The 17,716-nt window shown below is 34.8% G+C and overlaps 1 protein-coding gene across 2 annotated transcripts in view; it reads right to left on the reverse strand.

Annotated features, from left to right (window-relative positions):
• The window catches only part of CXXC4 (CXXC finger protein 4), a 199,912-nt gene extending 182,367 nt beyond the window's left edge, over positions 1-17,545 (reverse strand). Inside the window, exons 1-2 of one of the 2 annotated variants that reach the window (XM_053703507.1) lie at positions 17,128-17,545; positions 13,920-14,982 (exon numbers count right to left, since the gene is read on the reverse strand). In XM_053703507.1, coding sequence (XP_053559482.1) covers positions 13,920-14,747 — 828 coding nt within the window. In that variant the 5' untranslated portion in view covers positions 14,748-14,982; positions 17,128-17,545. Of the gene's footprint in view, positions 1-13,562; positions 14,983-17,127 lie in introns of those variants that run through there. The other variant, XM_053703506.1, reaches the window with a different exon arrangement.
• Between the last annotated feature and the right edge of the window lie 171 nt (positions 17,546-17,716).

Raw genomic sequence — 17,716 nt, forward strand, 5'->3', positions numbered from 1 at the left:
TTCATGTTTAATAAAGTTTTAAACTGTGTATTTAAAGTAAATATTTTACATGCCAATGTTCTGCACATAGCAGAATATGTTCTAAGTATTTTTAAATAGATATTCCTATATATATATATATATATATATATATATATATATATATATATATATATATATATATATACAGTATATATGTTTATATTGTACCAAAAAATATCAGATATATGTAGAAATATCTATTTATGAATAAATAGAACATGTTTTGCTATGTGAAGAACATTGGAATGTGAAATATTCATATTTTCATGTCGGGTTAGCACACTTGAGAATATGCAATCGGATTGTTTGAGAGTAGGGTGTTTTTTTTTTTGTTTGTTTTGTTTTTCCCACTTTTTTGCTCCATTGACTTCCATGGGGGAATATGCTATTGCGCATCCGATACTCTAAGTTCAGCTTTTTATGCGCATCGAGTTAGTGCGCAAGCAAAAACTGTTTACCTTCAACTTATAATACGAGCACTACCCCACATGTGCAAAAAGCTTACTTATAGCTGAGATAGCAGTCAAGCGGGAGCGCTAAATACTGCTCCACTTGTAATCTGGCCCTAATTGTGAATGTTACAAGGCCTGTCGCTCATGTGATCCAATCCATACCACTACCCTCTACCATATCTGCATACTGGATGAACTCACTTATGAGATTGAAATATGCCCACTAGTTACTAATGTAACGCATTATTTCAGTGTTTTACAGCCATTATATCCATAGAAGCATAAATGCTATGTTCCATGTTCTACTAAACTACAAACCTACATGTTTTGGTCATTGCAGCAAGAGCATCACTAGCTTCTTGCTCTCATTGTGTAGAGCAGTTGACAAAGGGGGAGAGGGGTTGCCTCAAATTTTGTCTCATGGACCAATAGCTTTGGAGTGCGTGCCAATTACTAATTGTAAACCAGTAGCTGGTGGCTATATATGGCATAAACACGTTATCATTTAAAAAAAGGGGCAAACTTCTTTATGAAAAGTAATACTAAAATGTATATAACTATAAGGAGTGCTAGTCTAAGTTTTGAAAAAGGTTTGATCATTAATGAAAACTATTAGTTATTATGATTATATTATTATTAACAATGGTAATAATAATAATAATAATAATACAATAATACAGTCATAATAATAAAAAAGGAGTATTGTTAAATTAAATAATAATAAATAAAAATTACATCACACCCCTTGACCCTGGATCCCCTGTGCCACAAGGCTGGTTTGGTTTCCGCTGAGCATTTAGTTTGTACATCAAGCATCACTTGGGGGACCTGTGCATTGGAGTGAAGAAGAGAACAGCGTTGGGGCCTAACTGTCACACTGCATGAGAAATGAGGCCCAAACATTTTCTGTCATGATTCAAATACATCATACAATTTTTACAAGTTTCCATTTAACTTCTAATATCAAAGTTGCTTCATACTCTTGGTATTATTTGTTGAAGGAGCAGCAATGCACTACAGGGGTCTAGCTGAATTCATCAGATGAGCTAATGACAAGAGACATATATGTGCAACTACCATTTAGCAGCTACCTCTCAGCAATGCATTGCTGCTCATGAGCCTACCTAGGTATGCTTTTTTTAACAAAGAATACCATGAGAATAAAGTCAAATACAAGCACATTGGAACATTGTTTAAAATATTATACTTTATCTGAATCATAAAGGTTAAATATTGACTCTGCTATCCCTTTAAGGGGGGCAGTCAATTCAAAATTAAACTTCCATGATTCAGATAAAACACACAATTTTAACCAACTTTTTAATTCACATCGATTATCTAAATTTGAACAGCCTTTTTATATGCACACTTTCTAAGACACCAGCTCCTACTGAGCATGTGCAAGATTCACAGAATATACCTATATCTATTTTGTGATTGGCTGATGGCGGTCACCTGATGTATTAGGATAGAAAATGTAACTAACTTGGACATTTGTCAGAAAAAAATATGTACTAATTATTTCAAACTGAAACTAAGTGCTTTAGCGTTGTTTTTGTCGTTGTCTACTGTGTTTAGTGGTTCTTTAAGATAGATTTCTCAGCCCTAAATTATATCATTAAATAATCAATTGCAATCCTTTAGAAAAACATATCTAATGATTATCAATAGAAAAACACCATTAGACTTTATGAGGATTTTTTAAGATAAATAATTTCCTCAAGAATAACTCCTAAGTAAAGCAAGAGAGCCAAAGCTTCTTAACGCTCACTGGAATGAAAAAAGGATCAGTAACAAATAACTATAACAACAATGCCAGCTTAAATGGACATTACCCAAATGCTAAATCACTTAAAATCGTCCAATTAGGAAGTGTGCATCTGGCATGTGCAGCACAGTCACTTTATTTATCTCCAAAGTTATGAGACGTTTACTATGAAATCTTGTAAGATTATGGTGAAAACCCTCAAGATCACAGTAAAGCAATATGTGAACTCAGCACTGATTGGCTGTTTTTTCACCATGTTTAGTAAAAAAAACAACAACTGAAGAATATCTGCTCACTGAGCACTTTCTCTGGAGAGCTAAAGAGATTTTGAAGTAAATAACATATTTTTCTTTTTTACATTGATGTGTTCATGCTATATTTATATTCAGCTTTTTACAGGTATGCTATAACATCTTTTCTTTCTTTTTATGATTTAGCATATGTTTAACTTATCCCTTTAAGAGTTGTGTATTTCTAGTTATATTTAAAGGGATATGCAAGTCACAATTAAAGGGACATAAAACCCAAAATGTTTTTTTCATGATTTAAATAGAGAATACAATTTTAAACATCTTTCCAATTTACTTCTATTATTTAATTTGCTTACTTCTCTTGTTATCCTTTGATGAAAGGTTTATCTAGGTAAGCTCAGGAGCAGCAAAGAACCTAGGTGGCTGCATATATATACCAATTGTGATTGGCTCACCCATGCGTTCAGTTAGAAACCAGTAGGGCATTGCTGCTCCTTCAACAAATGATATCAAGAGAATGAAAGAAATCAGATAATAGAAGTAAATTAGAAAGTTTTTTAAAATTGTATTCTCTATCTGAATTTTTTTGTTTCATGTCCCTTTAAGCTTTCATGGCTTAGATACAGATTACAATTAAAACAAAAACAAAAAATATTTCCAGTTTATTTTTATCAGAATACCTTTTTTTTTTTTTTTTAGTATCCTTGTAGAAATGTAGCGCCTTTCCTTGAGAGCATATTGAGGTAGGTTCATGAGTGTGCCTGTGTCTTGAATACATTACAGCAGTAGTGTTCAATGTTTGTAACAAAGTTATACCTTTGAATAATGTTTTCTTTAAATTGTACACTCTGTTTATCATGAAAGTTTAATTTTGATTTCCTTGTCCCACAAATTATTTTTTGAAAATTAAAAAAGGTTTTATGTTTCATAAAATGTTATAAATTGTTGCTTAGTTTGTAATATTGACTACATTTACATACAAAACACACATAGGCAAAAATGTGTTATGCTCTAAAAATCCAAATAAGTAAAATCAGTTTGGGTTGTTATAGATAGCATATAAAAGGAAATAATTTCCTCTATAGTTTTTATTCATGTATTAAAGGGACACTGAACCCAATTTTTTCTCTTGTGATTCAGATAGAGCATGCAATTTTAAGCAACTTTCTAATTTACTCCTATTATCAATTTGTTTTCCTTCTCTTGGTATCTTTATTTGAAATGCAAGAATGTAAGTTTAGATGCCGGCCCATTTTTGGTGAATAACCTGGGTTATTCTTTCCGATTGGTGGATAAATTCATCCACCAATAAAAAAAAGTGCTGTCCGGAGTCCTGTAACAAAAAAGAAGCTTAGATGCCTTCTTTTTCAAATAAAGATAGCAAGTGAACTAAGAAAAATTGATAATAGGAGCAACTTAGAAAGTTGCTTAAAATTGCCTGCTTTATCTGAATCACAAAAGAAAAAAATTGGGTTCAGTGTCCCTTTAACTTAATATAATATGTAGTTCAGTAACTGTATTGTAACCAAAAGCAAATGGTTAACTAGAAGGAAAATGACTGCAATGAGCCTACCTTGGTGAAGAATATAGAATATAATGACTATATGATACTGAATGTATTTAACTTGTTATTTTGGCTAAATTATTTTTTCCTTTTTGGTTTTTAACCCAAATAATAATTAAGACATATACAAGAACATAGCAGAATATACCAGTAAATGTGGGCAAAGGTGGTTAACATATTAAGGGCTAGATTACAAGTGGAGCGCTAATATATTGTGCGCCCGTAAATTCGCCCATTTACAGTGGCACAATAAATAACCAGCCATTACAAGTGGCTGGGTATTGCTACCGCAAGCTTGTGTAGCAATTAACGCTCATAAAATTAACCACAGATTAGATCTCTGGTTAATTTTTAAAATTTCCCCCAATTGCCCCCAAAATAAAGTATAATGTGCCATAATAAAATAAAACAATAGTAGCACCTTTATTTATATTAAAAATAACTGCATGAAGCAATTTTCTGGCATTTAAAGTGTGCAAGTGTAGTGTCTATGGGGACTGTGTAATTACTATAAATATATATGTATATGCTTATATACATAAATATTAATGTGTTAATATGTGTATATACACATATAAACACACACACACACACACATATATATATATATATATATGTATGTATATATATATATATATATATATATATATATATATATATATATATATATATATATATATAGTCATATACATATATGTTTAATATTTGCTGCCCATCACTGCACAACATACCCTCTTCGCTGCGCTGGGTTCTTAGCCGTGTCTGACAGCATGATAATGAGGCTCCCATGAGCGCACAGCTTCCATGCAATGTGAACGAGAGGTTACGTTTGCATTGTGCTTTACTTGTAATACCAGTGCACATTTGCATGCGCTGGTATTACTGAGTGGAGCGCAAATAATCTAGCCCTAAATAAGAGCATAGTGAGAAAAATCCTTTTAATTCCTATGTAAGCCTATGCAGTGGCTAAACACGTTGCTATATGCAAGCAATAATGCAATAATAAGATGCTCTAATACATTAGGGCATTATCTTTTTGCACTTGTATGCCCCTTTAATGAATATTCTATTCAAATTTACAAAATATGCAGAGCTTAAAGGGACATTAAACACTAAATACATGCTAGATAGAATGAGGCATTCAAAGAAAAGATTAGTCCATGACTAACATGTAGATGTATTTTTTAAAGTTTCATTAGTTGTTTAAAAAGTGACAAAATAAGTGTTAAGTTTTAGTGTCTATAAAACACTGGGAGCTGCCATGTTGTAACTGTGTTACCTTCTCTGCTGTGGCCAATTAGGGACAGTTATACATAGGTCACTAGAGTGTGCAGCCAATGGTTGTGCTGGATTTAACAGTGTTCTGCTCTTCCATTTCTAACAGGAACTGAAAAGCTCACAATTTCAGAATGGAATTACAGGCAAAGAGGACAAAATAAATAATGAAAGTATATTGCAGAGTTGTTTTATTATATACAATTTATCATTTTATATTACCATCTCAAAGTGTTTAATGTCCCTTTAGTGAAGTGTGGAACTGCTTTTTGCATAACAACTTTCTGATGTCTGTTTTCTGCCCAGTGGTGCTGAGAACTACAAATAAAACAAAAAAAAAAAAAAAAAAACATTGGAGGGCTAAATGTGGCCCCTGGCCCATAGTTTAGGAGGTTCTGCTTTTGATGCATCTTAATGTGCTTTCTAAGTCTAATAGATAATGAACAGAACCTATATCCATGGATATTCACAAAAATATTTCCGCCAGATGGTGAATAAAATGTGACTAATATAATATAAACCATGTAAGTATAAAAAACAAAATGCAAATTATATTTGTATATTTAACACAAACCCAAGTATTTAGAGAGATAAGTATTTGGCATTTTGTCAGCTATATGATATCTTAAAGCGAATGTAAATTTGAATGAATAAGTGCCCAGTTTTTAAAAATACTATTAAAACTAAGGGCACTTTTATTCATTGAAATTTACATTGAAGCGTTTTTTGAAAAAAAAAAATACTTACCTTTTACTTTAGGAAAACCAGATCGGCGATCCTCCAACCGCAGCTCCTCTGTACTTAGCACCACAATGATGAAACCGGCTTCCTCCAATCGTTTCGAACACCCCAAGGCATCTAGCTCGTGAGGCCACACAACGATTGGAGGAAGCCTGTTTCATCATCAATATGCTAAGTACAGCAAAAGAATCGGGTGAAGGATCGCTGGTCTGGTTTTCCTAAAGAAAAAAGGTAAGTATTTTTAAAAAAACGTTCAATGTAAATTTTAATGAATGAAAGTGCCCCTGTTTTTAATAGTATTTGTAAAAACTGGGCACTTATTCATTCAAATTTACATTCACTTTAAAGGGTCATATGTCAAGACATCTGAAGATAAGAGATGTGGCTCCTTATAGTGTCAAGTGAAAATTGTCTGTTGGTTACATTTTGGTTGTGAAGTTTCCTTGACAAACTCATTTTATTTATTTTTTATAACTTAGCTTCTGATGGGTTAGATTAGATATTCATCATTTCATGAATGATATGATATATAGAGGTCATGTCACCCACCATTTGAAAGAGGAATCACTTCTCTTTCACAATGGGGTGATATGAATGTGTATATCTTATTTGTGACAAATAAAAAGACATCATTTTTGTATTGTCCTCTTTTTTTAGTTTATAACTGTTTATAACTGACTAAGAAAGTGTTTACATCATCACATGTTAAATATAGGGGTCAAATGTTCCATATGAACTAAGATAAATAATATTCACTGCTTATATTCAAGATAAGACTTTTGCCCAAGCCTGGGGTTATTTGCCGTCTTAACCCCCCCCCAATAAATGTCCATGGATTTTATGATGGGGAAAATGATACAACTAATTAAGTCTATTCATCCCTATAATAAAGTTTATTATTCTAAAGGAAAGCAGAGTGACTGCATGAAATAACTCTCTAGTTCAAGTGAAACTTAAAAAAAAAAAAAAACTATTTATACTGCTAGCTAATTTCAACATTCATAGAGGGCAATATAATTTTAGATTTTAGAACTGCAGGACAAAATAAAAGTAATTCAAATAACAATATATATATATATATATATATATATATATATATATATATATATATATATATATAAAGCAAGAGTTACATGTAAGTAAAATATATGCCTACATATTGAATTTAATTCAGTATAAAAAATACATCTTGCTTGAAGTCTTAGTTTAATAAATAAAACACAAAAAATGTATACCATTTGCAGATCAAGAAAAAAAAAATATGACAAAGTCAATGATTAAACTAGGAGGATTTAAATCACAAAATACCAGATAAATGCACTGTCACTCTTGCATATAGCTTATAACATTTCCATGTTCCATCTTTTAGTGAAGATAATAATTTCTTGTTGCTGAATAAGGCTATTTTTAAGTTGCAATCAACAGTGACCTTGTAAAGAAAGTGTACCATAAACATTTCAAGTTAATGACTGAAAAGTATATTAAAAATTCTTCAAAGTGGAAACCATTTATTTAGGTAGGATAGGGTATTCTAGAGGTACAACTATATGAAATTTCCAAAAAGTAAATTTGGAAAATGCTATAATTTGGTGGTTATTATGGCTGATGGAAATAAATTCTTGTTCACACTGGTTCATTGTACATTAATTTAACAACCACAATTACAACACCCAGGTTGATATATCCTACCTCAATGTAATGAGGTGTGAAGGACAAAAGGTTATCTTCCCAGAAGGCAAGGGAGCTGTACCTTCTCAAAAGCAACTCTAGGTTCATTAGACAACAGTCAATGTAAGGCTGAGGACCACCCTGATGCCATCAATAACAACTGGATTACACATCAAAGAGGCACAGTCTGGGAGGAAGAACATGTGCAGAGGCTGAATGAAACACTGCCTGATTCATTCTTGTACTAGGAAGTAAAGAACACAACTCTAGATGGGTAGAATAGTTAAAGTGAAGGTAAACTTTGATGAATGAAAGACGTTTTTTAAAAATACTATTAAAAACAGGCGCACTTTAATTCATCAAAGTTTAGAAAGCAGCTGTTTTGATTAAAAACTTTCCTTTGTTTTTTTCACAGCCAGAGCAGCTTCCCCCACACGGAGATCCTCTCTTCACACGTCATCAATGACTAATCCGGCTTCCTCCAACCACGGATTTCCCCCCAGGGGGGAGGAATGCGGATTAGTCATTGATGACGTGTGAAGAGAGGATCTCCGGGTGGCGGGGGAAGCTGCTCTGGCTGTAAAAAAACAAAGGTAAGTTTTAATCAAAACGGCTTCTTTCTAAACTTTGATGAATGAAAGTGTCCCTGTTTTTAATAGTATTTTTAAAAACTGGGCTTTCATTCATCAAAGTTTACCTTCACTTTAACGGGGCATAGTATGCTTTGATCTTAAAGTATGCTTAAAGTTATAAGAAAAGATTAACTAAATTATATTTATACTGTCACAAGTTTCTTCCACTGATGGTTAACAGAACAAATCTCTTGGACATACTGAATAATGACAGCATTAAAGAGACAGTAAACGCCTTGCAATTACAAGATATTACTGTTGCTTTGCTATAGAATTAAATATCAGCCAAATCTAAATGTTTGTTTATATATATATATATATATATATATATATATATATATATAAGTTAAACATTTTATTTGATACAATTGTTTTTCAATAGCCAAACTCCATCCTCTATTTGCCTTATTTGGAGGAGCCAATATGGCTAGGAATTTGCTGACAACAAAGCTAGCCATGATCATAATGTTGATATAAAATCCATTGTTTTCCATTTGTTATCAATTAAAGCCAATTAGGTATAGATATGTAACAGAGTTAGCTTTGAAATGTGAACAGGGTGCATTTCAAGTTTTGGGAATTAAAAAAAATCCACAGTTTTCAGAGTTAAATTACATGAAATGGGGACACGATTCATTATTCATAATGAAATACTTAGGGCCAGATTACGAGTGGAGCACTATTTAACTCAAGCATTACCTGCGCTAGAAGTAAGCTTTTTGTGCTTGTCGGGTTGTGCTTGTATTATGAGTTGAAAGTAAACTGTTTTGTTCTTGCTCTAATCCAACAAGCGCAAAAAGCCAATGTTAGAATATCGCATGTGCATTTATGTATTCCCCAATAGAAGTTAATGGAGCAAAAAAAAGTGGGAAAACACCTAACTCGCACACGAAAACCCAATCACATATTCTCAAGTGTGCTAAATCGACATGAAAAAATTAATATTTTCCACATTCCAACATACTAAATATTTCTACATATATTTGATGGCATTTTGGTACAATATATATCTATACCTATATATATATATATATATATATATATATATATATATATACATAAATATATATATATATATATATATATATACATACAGAAATATATAGGAATATCTATTTACAAATGCATAGAACATAGAAAATAAATATTAAATATGAATATTGCGTAAATATGCTTTAACATGTTTTCATCTACTTAACTGCAAAGGGCTCTAATGTACACACACACACATATATATATATATTTGTCTATATATGTGTTCATATGTATTTATATATGTATATATGTCTGTAAATACATATATACACATATAAATACATATGTACACACACACACACACATATATATATATATATATATATATATATATATATATATACACACATATATATATATATACATACACACACACACATATATATATATGTATATACAGGGAGTGCAGAATTATTAGGCAAATGAGTATTTTGACCACATCATCCTCTTTATGCATGTTGTCTTACTCCAAGCTGTATAGGCTCGAAAGCCTACTACCAATTAAGCATATTAGGTGATGTGCATCTCTGTAATGAGAAGGGGTGTGGTCTAATGACATCAACACCCTATATCAGGTGTGCATAATTATTAGGCAACTTCCTTTCCTTTGGCAAAATGGGTCAAAAGAAGGACTTGACAGGCTCAGAAAAGTAAAAAATAGTGAGATATCTTGCAGAGGGATGCAGCACTCTTAAAATTGCAAAGCTTCTGAAGTGTGATCATCGAACAATCAAGCGTTTCATTCAAAATAGTCAACAGGGTCGCAAGAAGCGTGTGGAAAAACCAAGGCGCAAAATAACTGCCCATGAACTGAGAAAAGTCAAGCGTGCAGCTGCCAAGATGCCACTTGCCACCAGTTTGGCCATATTTCAGAGCTGCAACATCACTGGAGTGCCCAAAAGCACAAGGTGTGCAATACTCAAGACATGGCCAAGGTAAGAAAGGCTGAAAGACGACCACCACTGAACAAGACACACAAGCTGAAACGTCAAGACTGGGCCAAGAAATATCTCAAGACTGATTTTTCTAAGGTTTTATGGACTGATGAAATGAGAGTGAGTCTTGATGGGCCAGATGGATGGGCCCGTGGCTGGATTGGTAAAGGGCAGAGAGCTCCAGTCCGACTCAGACGCCAGCAAGGTGGAGGTGGAGTACTGGTTTGGGCTGGTATCATCAAAGATGAGCTTGTGGGGCCTTTTCGGGTTGAGGATGGAGTCAAGCTCAACTCCCAGTCCTACTGCCAGTTTCTGGAAGACACCTTCTTCAAGCAGTGGTACAGGAAGAAGTCTGCATCCTTCAAGAAAAACATGATTTTCATGCAGGACAATGCTCCATCACACGCGTCCAAGTACTCCACAGCGTGGCTGGCAAGAAAGGGTATAAAAGAAGAAAATCTAATGACATGGCCTCCTTGTTCACCTGATCTGAACCCCATTGAGAACCTGTGGTCCATCATCAAATGTGAGATTTACAAGGAGGGAAAACAGTACACCTCTCTGAACAGTGTCTGGGAGGCTGTGGTTGCGGCTGCACGCAATGTTGATGGTGAACAGATCAAAACACTGACAGAATCCATGGATGGCAGGCTTTTGAGTGTCCTTGCAAAGAAAAGTGGCTATATTGGTCACTGATTTGTTTTTGTTTTGTTTTTGAATGTCAGAAATGTATATTTGTGAATGTTGAGATGTTATATTGGTTTCACTGGTAAAAATAAATAATTGAAATGGGTATATATTTGTTTTTTTGTTAAGTTGCCTAATAATTATGCACAGTAATAGTCACCTGCACACACAGATATCCCCCTAAAATAGCTATAACTAAAAACAAACGAAAAACTACTTCCAAAACTATTCAGCTTTGATATTAATGAGTTTTTTGGGTTCATTGAGAACATGGTTGTTGTTCAATAATAAAATTAATCCTCAAAAATACAACTTGCCTAATAATTCTGCACTCCCTGTATATATATATATATATATATATATATATATATATACATACACACACACAAGCATATACACCTTTAGACATGTATATGTATGTGTCTCTATGTTAAAGCACTTTGCACCTGGGACCTCATATCTTTGAGCCCTTTTTTGTGCCATATTTTTTGTGAAATCTTTTTATTAGATGGTGTTATTATGAGTGTAACTATACTTTGTAATATATTTTTGTTGTGGTTTTGTGAATTTTTTGTCTCGCAAGTTAACCAGAGCACTGAGGATGTGGTAATTATTCTAGTGTAAATCACAATTGCTCTCAAGCGATCGTGTTTACTTTCAACTCATATTACTACTGTTAAATCCAACAAGTGCAAACATCCACTCGTAATCTGGCCCTTTATATAGAACTCTCAAGGTTTGTACGGTTACTGTAGGTTCGATAGGTTAATAAGCAGCAATACTTATTTTATAGATGGTGTTGGCAATAAATCATAACTTTCTTTTTTTTTTTTCTTAATTTGCAGACAGGTAACCAACATTGTTATGTTCTTGTCCCATAAAAAGATTTGCATCTAATTTATATATATATATATATATATATATATATATATATATAACCACAGGACTCAAAAGTCAGTAGCTGTGGTTCAAATCATTTTTATTTTTATTCTGATAGCATGTCAGTTTGTAAACGACATGATAATTATACCAAACACATAAAACAAGATTCACAAAACTGAACACTGACAAACAAAAAAGGTTTTATGTAGGATGATAAATTCAGAATCATGTGATATTATGTATATTTTTACCAGCTACCATTTCACAACTTTATTAAAAAAAAAAAAAAAAAGAAGTCAATATAAAGAAGATATTTATGACAACATGCTCATCAAATTGAAATATCTAGATCATCTTTTGTAACGTTATAAGAAGTTACAGACAGATATATCTGACTGAGTGAAAGAATGAAGTAAACTAATAATGTATTTGCAAAGGCTAAAATTTCCGATGTACAAACCAGCTTAAACAATAATATAAAAGCAACATCAACTAAGGACCACACACAATAAATCATCTTGTCAACTGAATATTGATTTGTGTGGGGTGGGGAGAATATGAAATTTCTAGCAGCTCAATTCTTTTATTAATATCAAAACAATTGATATTTCACTTAGTTTAAAATATTAAATGCAAAGCCTTTTTTCATATTAGAACTTTTAGAGCCCTAGTCTAATTCCTTTTTACACACTGGAAATAAAACACTGTGAAATCTAGTAGTAAATTGTGAATATATTTCCACTCATGCCTGAGCGCAATTAGTGACCCAGGTCTTTAGGCTTGATACACTAATTGCATAAAATGTGTGGTTCTCCTTATAGAACTCAAATACTATACATCTTTGGAGAAAAACAAAACATAAATATTGCACCAGTTATGCTTTACTGAATGCAGTTTAAGATTATAATTTATGAATGAATGCAGTTACTGTCCTAAAAGCCATGCTGTTTTTTTACAATAACATAAACACTTTTTGTTTCATTTACAGATGTTGTTGGATTTGGTTTTTAAAGTGATTTGTGACAATGATATATTCTGAAGTGTATCTGGAAATGAATTAATATATAAACTTATACATTTCTAACTGATTAAAATATAATTTTGCATTAAAAAACCTCATATATTTAAAACATTTTTATCTAATTTCACAATAACACATTTCAGTCATTTTTTTAAATTCCCATATATTTATGTTAATAATTAGATTTCCTAATATTTTCTCTTTAACTTTCATCACTTTCTCAAATCACATGGTCTTTCAAATAAAATCTAGAAACATATATCCATTTACGTTAACTATGTAGATAACTCTAGGAAAGTTAATGAGGTAAATTTTGGCTCTGGATTAGGAACTATGAGATAGTATAATGTGCTATTTTAAAACCTGAGAGATTTGTAAAATCAGCAGCAAAAGAGAGATAGGGGAGAGAGTAACTGAGAGAGAAACAGTGTGTATGTGTGTGTGTGTAAATACCCAAAAGCAAACTAAGTTACTTCTGCACATTAGTTTGTACTGCACAATATATTCAATAATATTCAAGTGAACATTTGAATGCAACATATAATCGGACCCTTGATCAATGAGTGATAAATACCATAGCTTATAAAAAATAAACTCAAACACTGAAAAAAGCAGAGGATGTGCATCCAATAAACATGTTGAATATTTATATTTTCATCAGGACCACTCAATCCATATGAAACACAAAGCACAAAAAGTGACCACATCTCCATAATTTTTATGAAGTGAAAATGAAGAAGTTAATAATAAATACTATATATGTGTGGGCAGCAGCTTTAACAGCATGAATCATATGCACACACACATACACCATAACAGTTTGTCTGTGTACATACATATAGGTGCATTTATTTACAAAGTGAAGGAACTGTCACTAACAGGATAGTGCATCTTGATAGCAGACAAGAGACACTGTAGGGAGGGCGGAGGGGCAGGGGGATGCAGGGAGCTAGGTAGGCAGGGAAAAAAAGAATCATCTCCTCTGACCTCTAGTGAAGTGCCAGGTTTTTTCTTAAGCTCTTCACATTTCCTAAATTTGCAGATCTGGTGTCCCGTTTTGCGGTTCCTGCAACTGCTGCAGACTCCACAGTTGATGAGCCGCTTGCAAGGGACACACACCCCGCACCTTTTCCTCTTCTTTTTGGCAGGGTTCCCACTGGCTCCTGAGGAATTATTCTGCGGGCAGTCTGCCAGATTGGCAATTTGAAACGCACTGTCTGTGACGGCTGCTGAGGCTGCTGCGGGGGAGTGAAGGGCTGTCATGACGATGACCCCTGGAGGTAATGAGATGCCCCCTAGAGCCGGGATAGCGGAAAAAGTCCCCACACGTTCAGGGAGATTCATTATCTCTGCTTCAGCGGCGCCGCATTTGAGCTTGTTCATGCATTCCCCTGCCAAAGGTCTGCAGTGTTCAGGGGATAAGGTGGAAAGGAAATTATTATTTGCCATTTGCAACGACTCTGGCGCCCCGCCAGGTTTCCCCAGCCTCTGGGAGTCATTTCTGTGCATGCTGGTCCTGTTAGGGTTGATGGCAGCTGACTTTCTACCCCAGAGCATAGTATTATCACAGTTCCAGGGGGACATTCCGATCCGGGCACTGGGGAAGATAGGGGTGGTTATCCGGGCGATTTTAGCAGCCTGTGGGAAACCCCCATTTGTTTTGTAAAAAGTAGCAAAGGACCTGTACCTCTCCATTTCCGAGTTGTAATCCATGAGGCTGTTGAGAGCCCCCTCCACCAGGTTATCCTTGGGGAGCACTGAAACCTCTGGGTTCTGTCCATTCTCCACGCAAACATTAGTGTTCATATTGGACATTTCTGGGGAGGACAGGTGGAAGGGGGTGGGGGGAGGAAGAGGGGGCAAATCACCGAAGTATGGTAACTCAGTCACCTTTATTTATTGGGTGAGACCTTCTATACACGAAAAAATGTTGCTTTGAATTTTTTTTTGGTTTATTTTACGAAAGGTGACTGTTTTTATTATTTCTTTCTGGGTGATTTTTCAGCATTCATCAATTTTTCACGGATCATCTTCTTTTGCATGCTGTCAACTGTTCCAAGTACAACAAAGAGAGCCATTCCAAAAAAAGGTACGCAAGATAGATGGGGGAAAAAAGAGGAGAGAAAAAAAAAAGAAATAAATACACTGTCAAGATAATTTGCATCACATTAATAAATACGGCTTCCCCCAACAACCTTCCTTACTCCCATGCATAATTGAATTTCATAATAGCATTAATAGTTGGATGGAATACCTGAAGGTGGCAAGGGAGAGAGAGAGAGAGGGAGGAGAGAGAAATTAGGGGTGTTGACAAATGTCATGGGAGAGAGAAAGTGAAGATCAAAAGACATGTAAATCAGAAATAAAAAAAGGATATAATACATCTAACCAAAGGGTATGTAACATTAGAAAATGCATGAACTATGTCTTGTCAAGGCTGGGAAATGCTGAAGGCTGCAAATAAAATGGAATGGAGTGGGGAAAATGAACAGGAAATTAGAAAATTAAGTCTTGAGAAATTAGACAATGCATTAGAGTATAAAACTGTAGGCAAGCACAATGCAACTGAGAGTCTGTATACAATCCCAAGTAAAAAAGGAAAGGAAAATAGGAACTACCAGCTGCCACAGTGTCCTTCTGTGTCTGACGGTCATTAGTTTGAATCCCAGCACAGCTGGCTCTGCTAGGGTCTTAATTCAATGTACCAAGGACAGGTCTCAATTGGAGCAGCCATTTAAATACTGGGGAGTGGGGAGGTGGGCCCCTGCAATGGGAGGGAGGGAATGTGAAAGGATGAGAAGAGATGAGAACCGGGGCCAGATAAAAATAAGTCAGGCAATTTCATATTCTTCTGGTGTTATCTAAGAGCCAGCAGCTGCACTGAGGCTGAGCTCTTTACAATCATAGAATGAGAAGCCCTTTGCATCCCTAGACCCTGGTGGCAGCACAGCGAGAATAATAAAAAGAAAAAAAACACCTGCACTCACAGGAAAGGGTTAAACATAGACGCCTTCCACTGCATATTTAAATCTAAGAATAACATAAGTACTACGGCCAACCTCTGTTTTTTTATGTATGATACAAACTTTTGCATATGAAATCTGATCCAAGCCTTTCCAAGGATGTCGTTACATTGATCTTATTGATGAGTTAAAGATTATAATCAGTTGATATCCACCATTTAAAACATGTGACACCCTCAAACGTGGCCGCATAACTATCTAGACATGTGAAATTAGGCCAAGTGCAATTTCAGACTCAAATATTCAAAGTTCAAAATGGTTATCAATTACAGTAATTAAACACATAATTAGACTAATGAACCATTTAATGCACAACTTACAAGTGAAGGATTTTATCTTGTGTGTATGCCACATGCTAGGAAGATGATTTTCTGTAAATAAATATATGGAGATATTGCAGCTTATAGTTTTCTAAAGTATCCTAGGGGAATTAAGGTAATGAGATGCATTTTATATGCCAGAAAGTCATTGCTCTCTATGCCAAGAGGAAGCAGCACTGTCTCTGCCCTCTATCAAGGAAAGCTGAGACTCTTAACACTCAGAGGTTTGATGGCAGTACAAAGGCTGCCCCAAAAGGCTTCAGGCTAAATGCATCCAAGAAAGAAAAGCTAATGGGAATATGCATGTATGGAACTTTATTCATTTCCAACAAATAAAACACTAAAGCTTGCATATGCACATACACACCACTATGTATTCCAAACCATGTGCTAAGGTAAACTGAAACAAATAAAGAAGATATTGAATTCTGTCACAGTAAACTCCAAACCATATCACTCTGATACTCAGTATTTCAGAAACATGTATCTATGACAAGATGACAAGGATGAAGAAGAAAAGGTGACAACATGGGAGTGTGTAACAGGTAAGTACAGGAACAACAAATAAGGATGCTATACATAGTTTGGCACAGCTTTAATTATTCTTAGCAGTTATTACACTGCTAACCCAGAGTGCCTGGTTCAATATTGCACGTCTGCTCGGGCTACAGGAGACACCAAGAAGATCAAAGGTCATATTTAACATCAAGGGGGAGGGGTGGGCTCAGATGAATTAATAAATGAACCCTGTTCCCCTTTGCATTAGGCAGGGTATAACAAAACATCCGTTTATTGAATGACAGGGACACACAGATAAGATGTGTAAAACATGAGCATAGTCTTTGTACTTACCACTAAATGAAGAATATTTCACAGAGGTTGCCAGCTTGAGGCTTCATTTAATTAATTTACTCCCACATCACCCCAATAAACCTCAAAAAAAAAAAAAAAACACCAATTCCAGGTGCTGTTCCAGGTTCTGTTAAATTCTATGTCACAAAAAAAAAACACGTTTAAAACATTTCCAAAATATTTATATGTATGAACAGTTGTGGATGTTTAATCATGTGAAATATTAGCTGAGTAGGAGGTTGAGGCACAGAAAAATGAAAACTATGGGAGGAGGGTATAATGCCTCAGTGGTGTGGCTCTCGGTGGTCCCTGTTCTCTGCTCTGTGTGTCTGTATAGCTGGCTCTCCCTGTGCGTTGCTCTCCAGTCAGTTTCCAGTCGATGTGTGTGTGAGGGAGGGAGGGAAGCAGCCTGGGAGTCAGTCAGTCTCTCTCTCTCTTTCTCTGCGTGTGGCTGAGAGGCATGGGGGGGCTGTGAGAAGAGGGGGGCGAGGAAGCAAGGGGGGATGGTAAAGAAGAGGAGGAGGGAGACAAGGGAGAGGTGGAGAGTTATTGGCGCTGAGGTGAGGAGGATGCAGGGATGTGGACACCT

The sequence above is a fragment of the Bombina bombina genome, chromosome 2 (genome assembly GCF_027579735.1).
Source record: "Bombina bombina isolate aBomBom1 chromosome 2, aBomBom1.pri, whole genome shotgun sequence".
Lineage (NCBI taxonomy): Eukaryota > Metazoa > Chordata > Amphibia > Anura > Bombinatoridae > Bombina > Bombina bombina.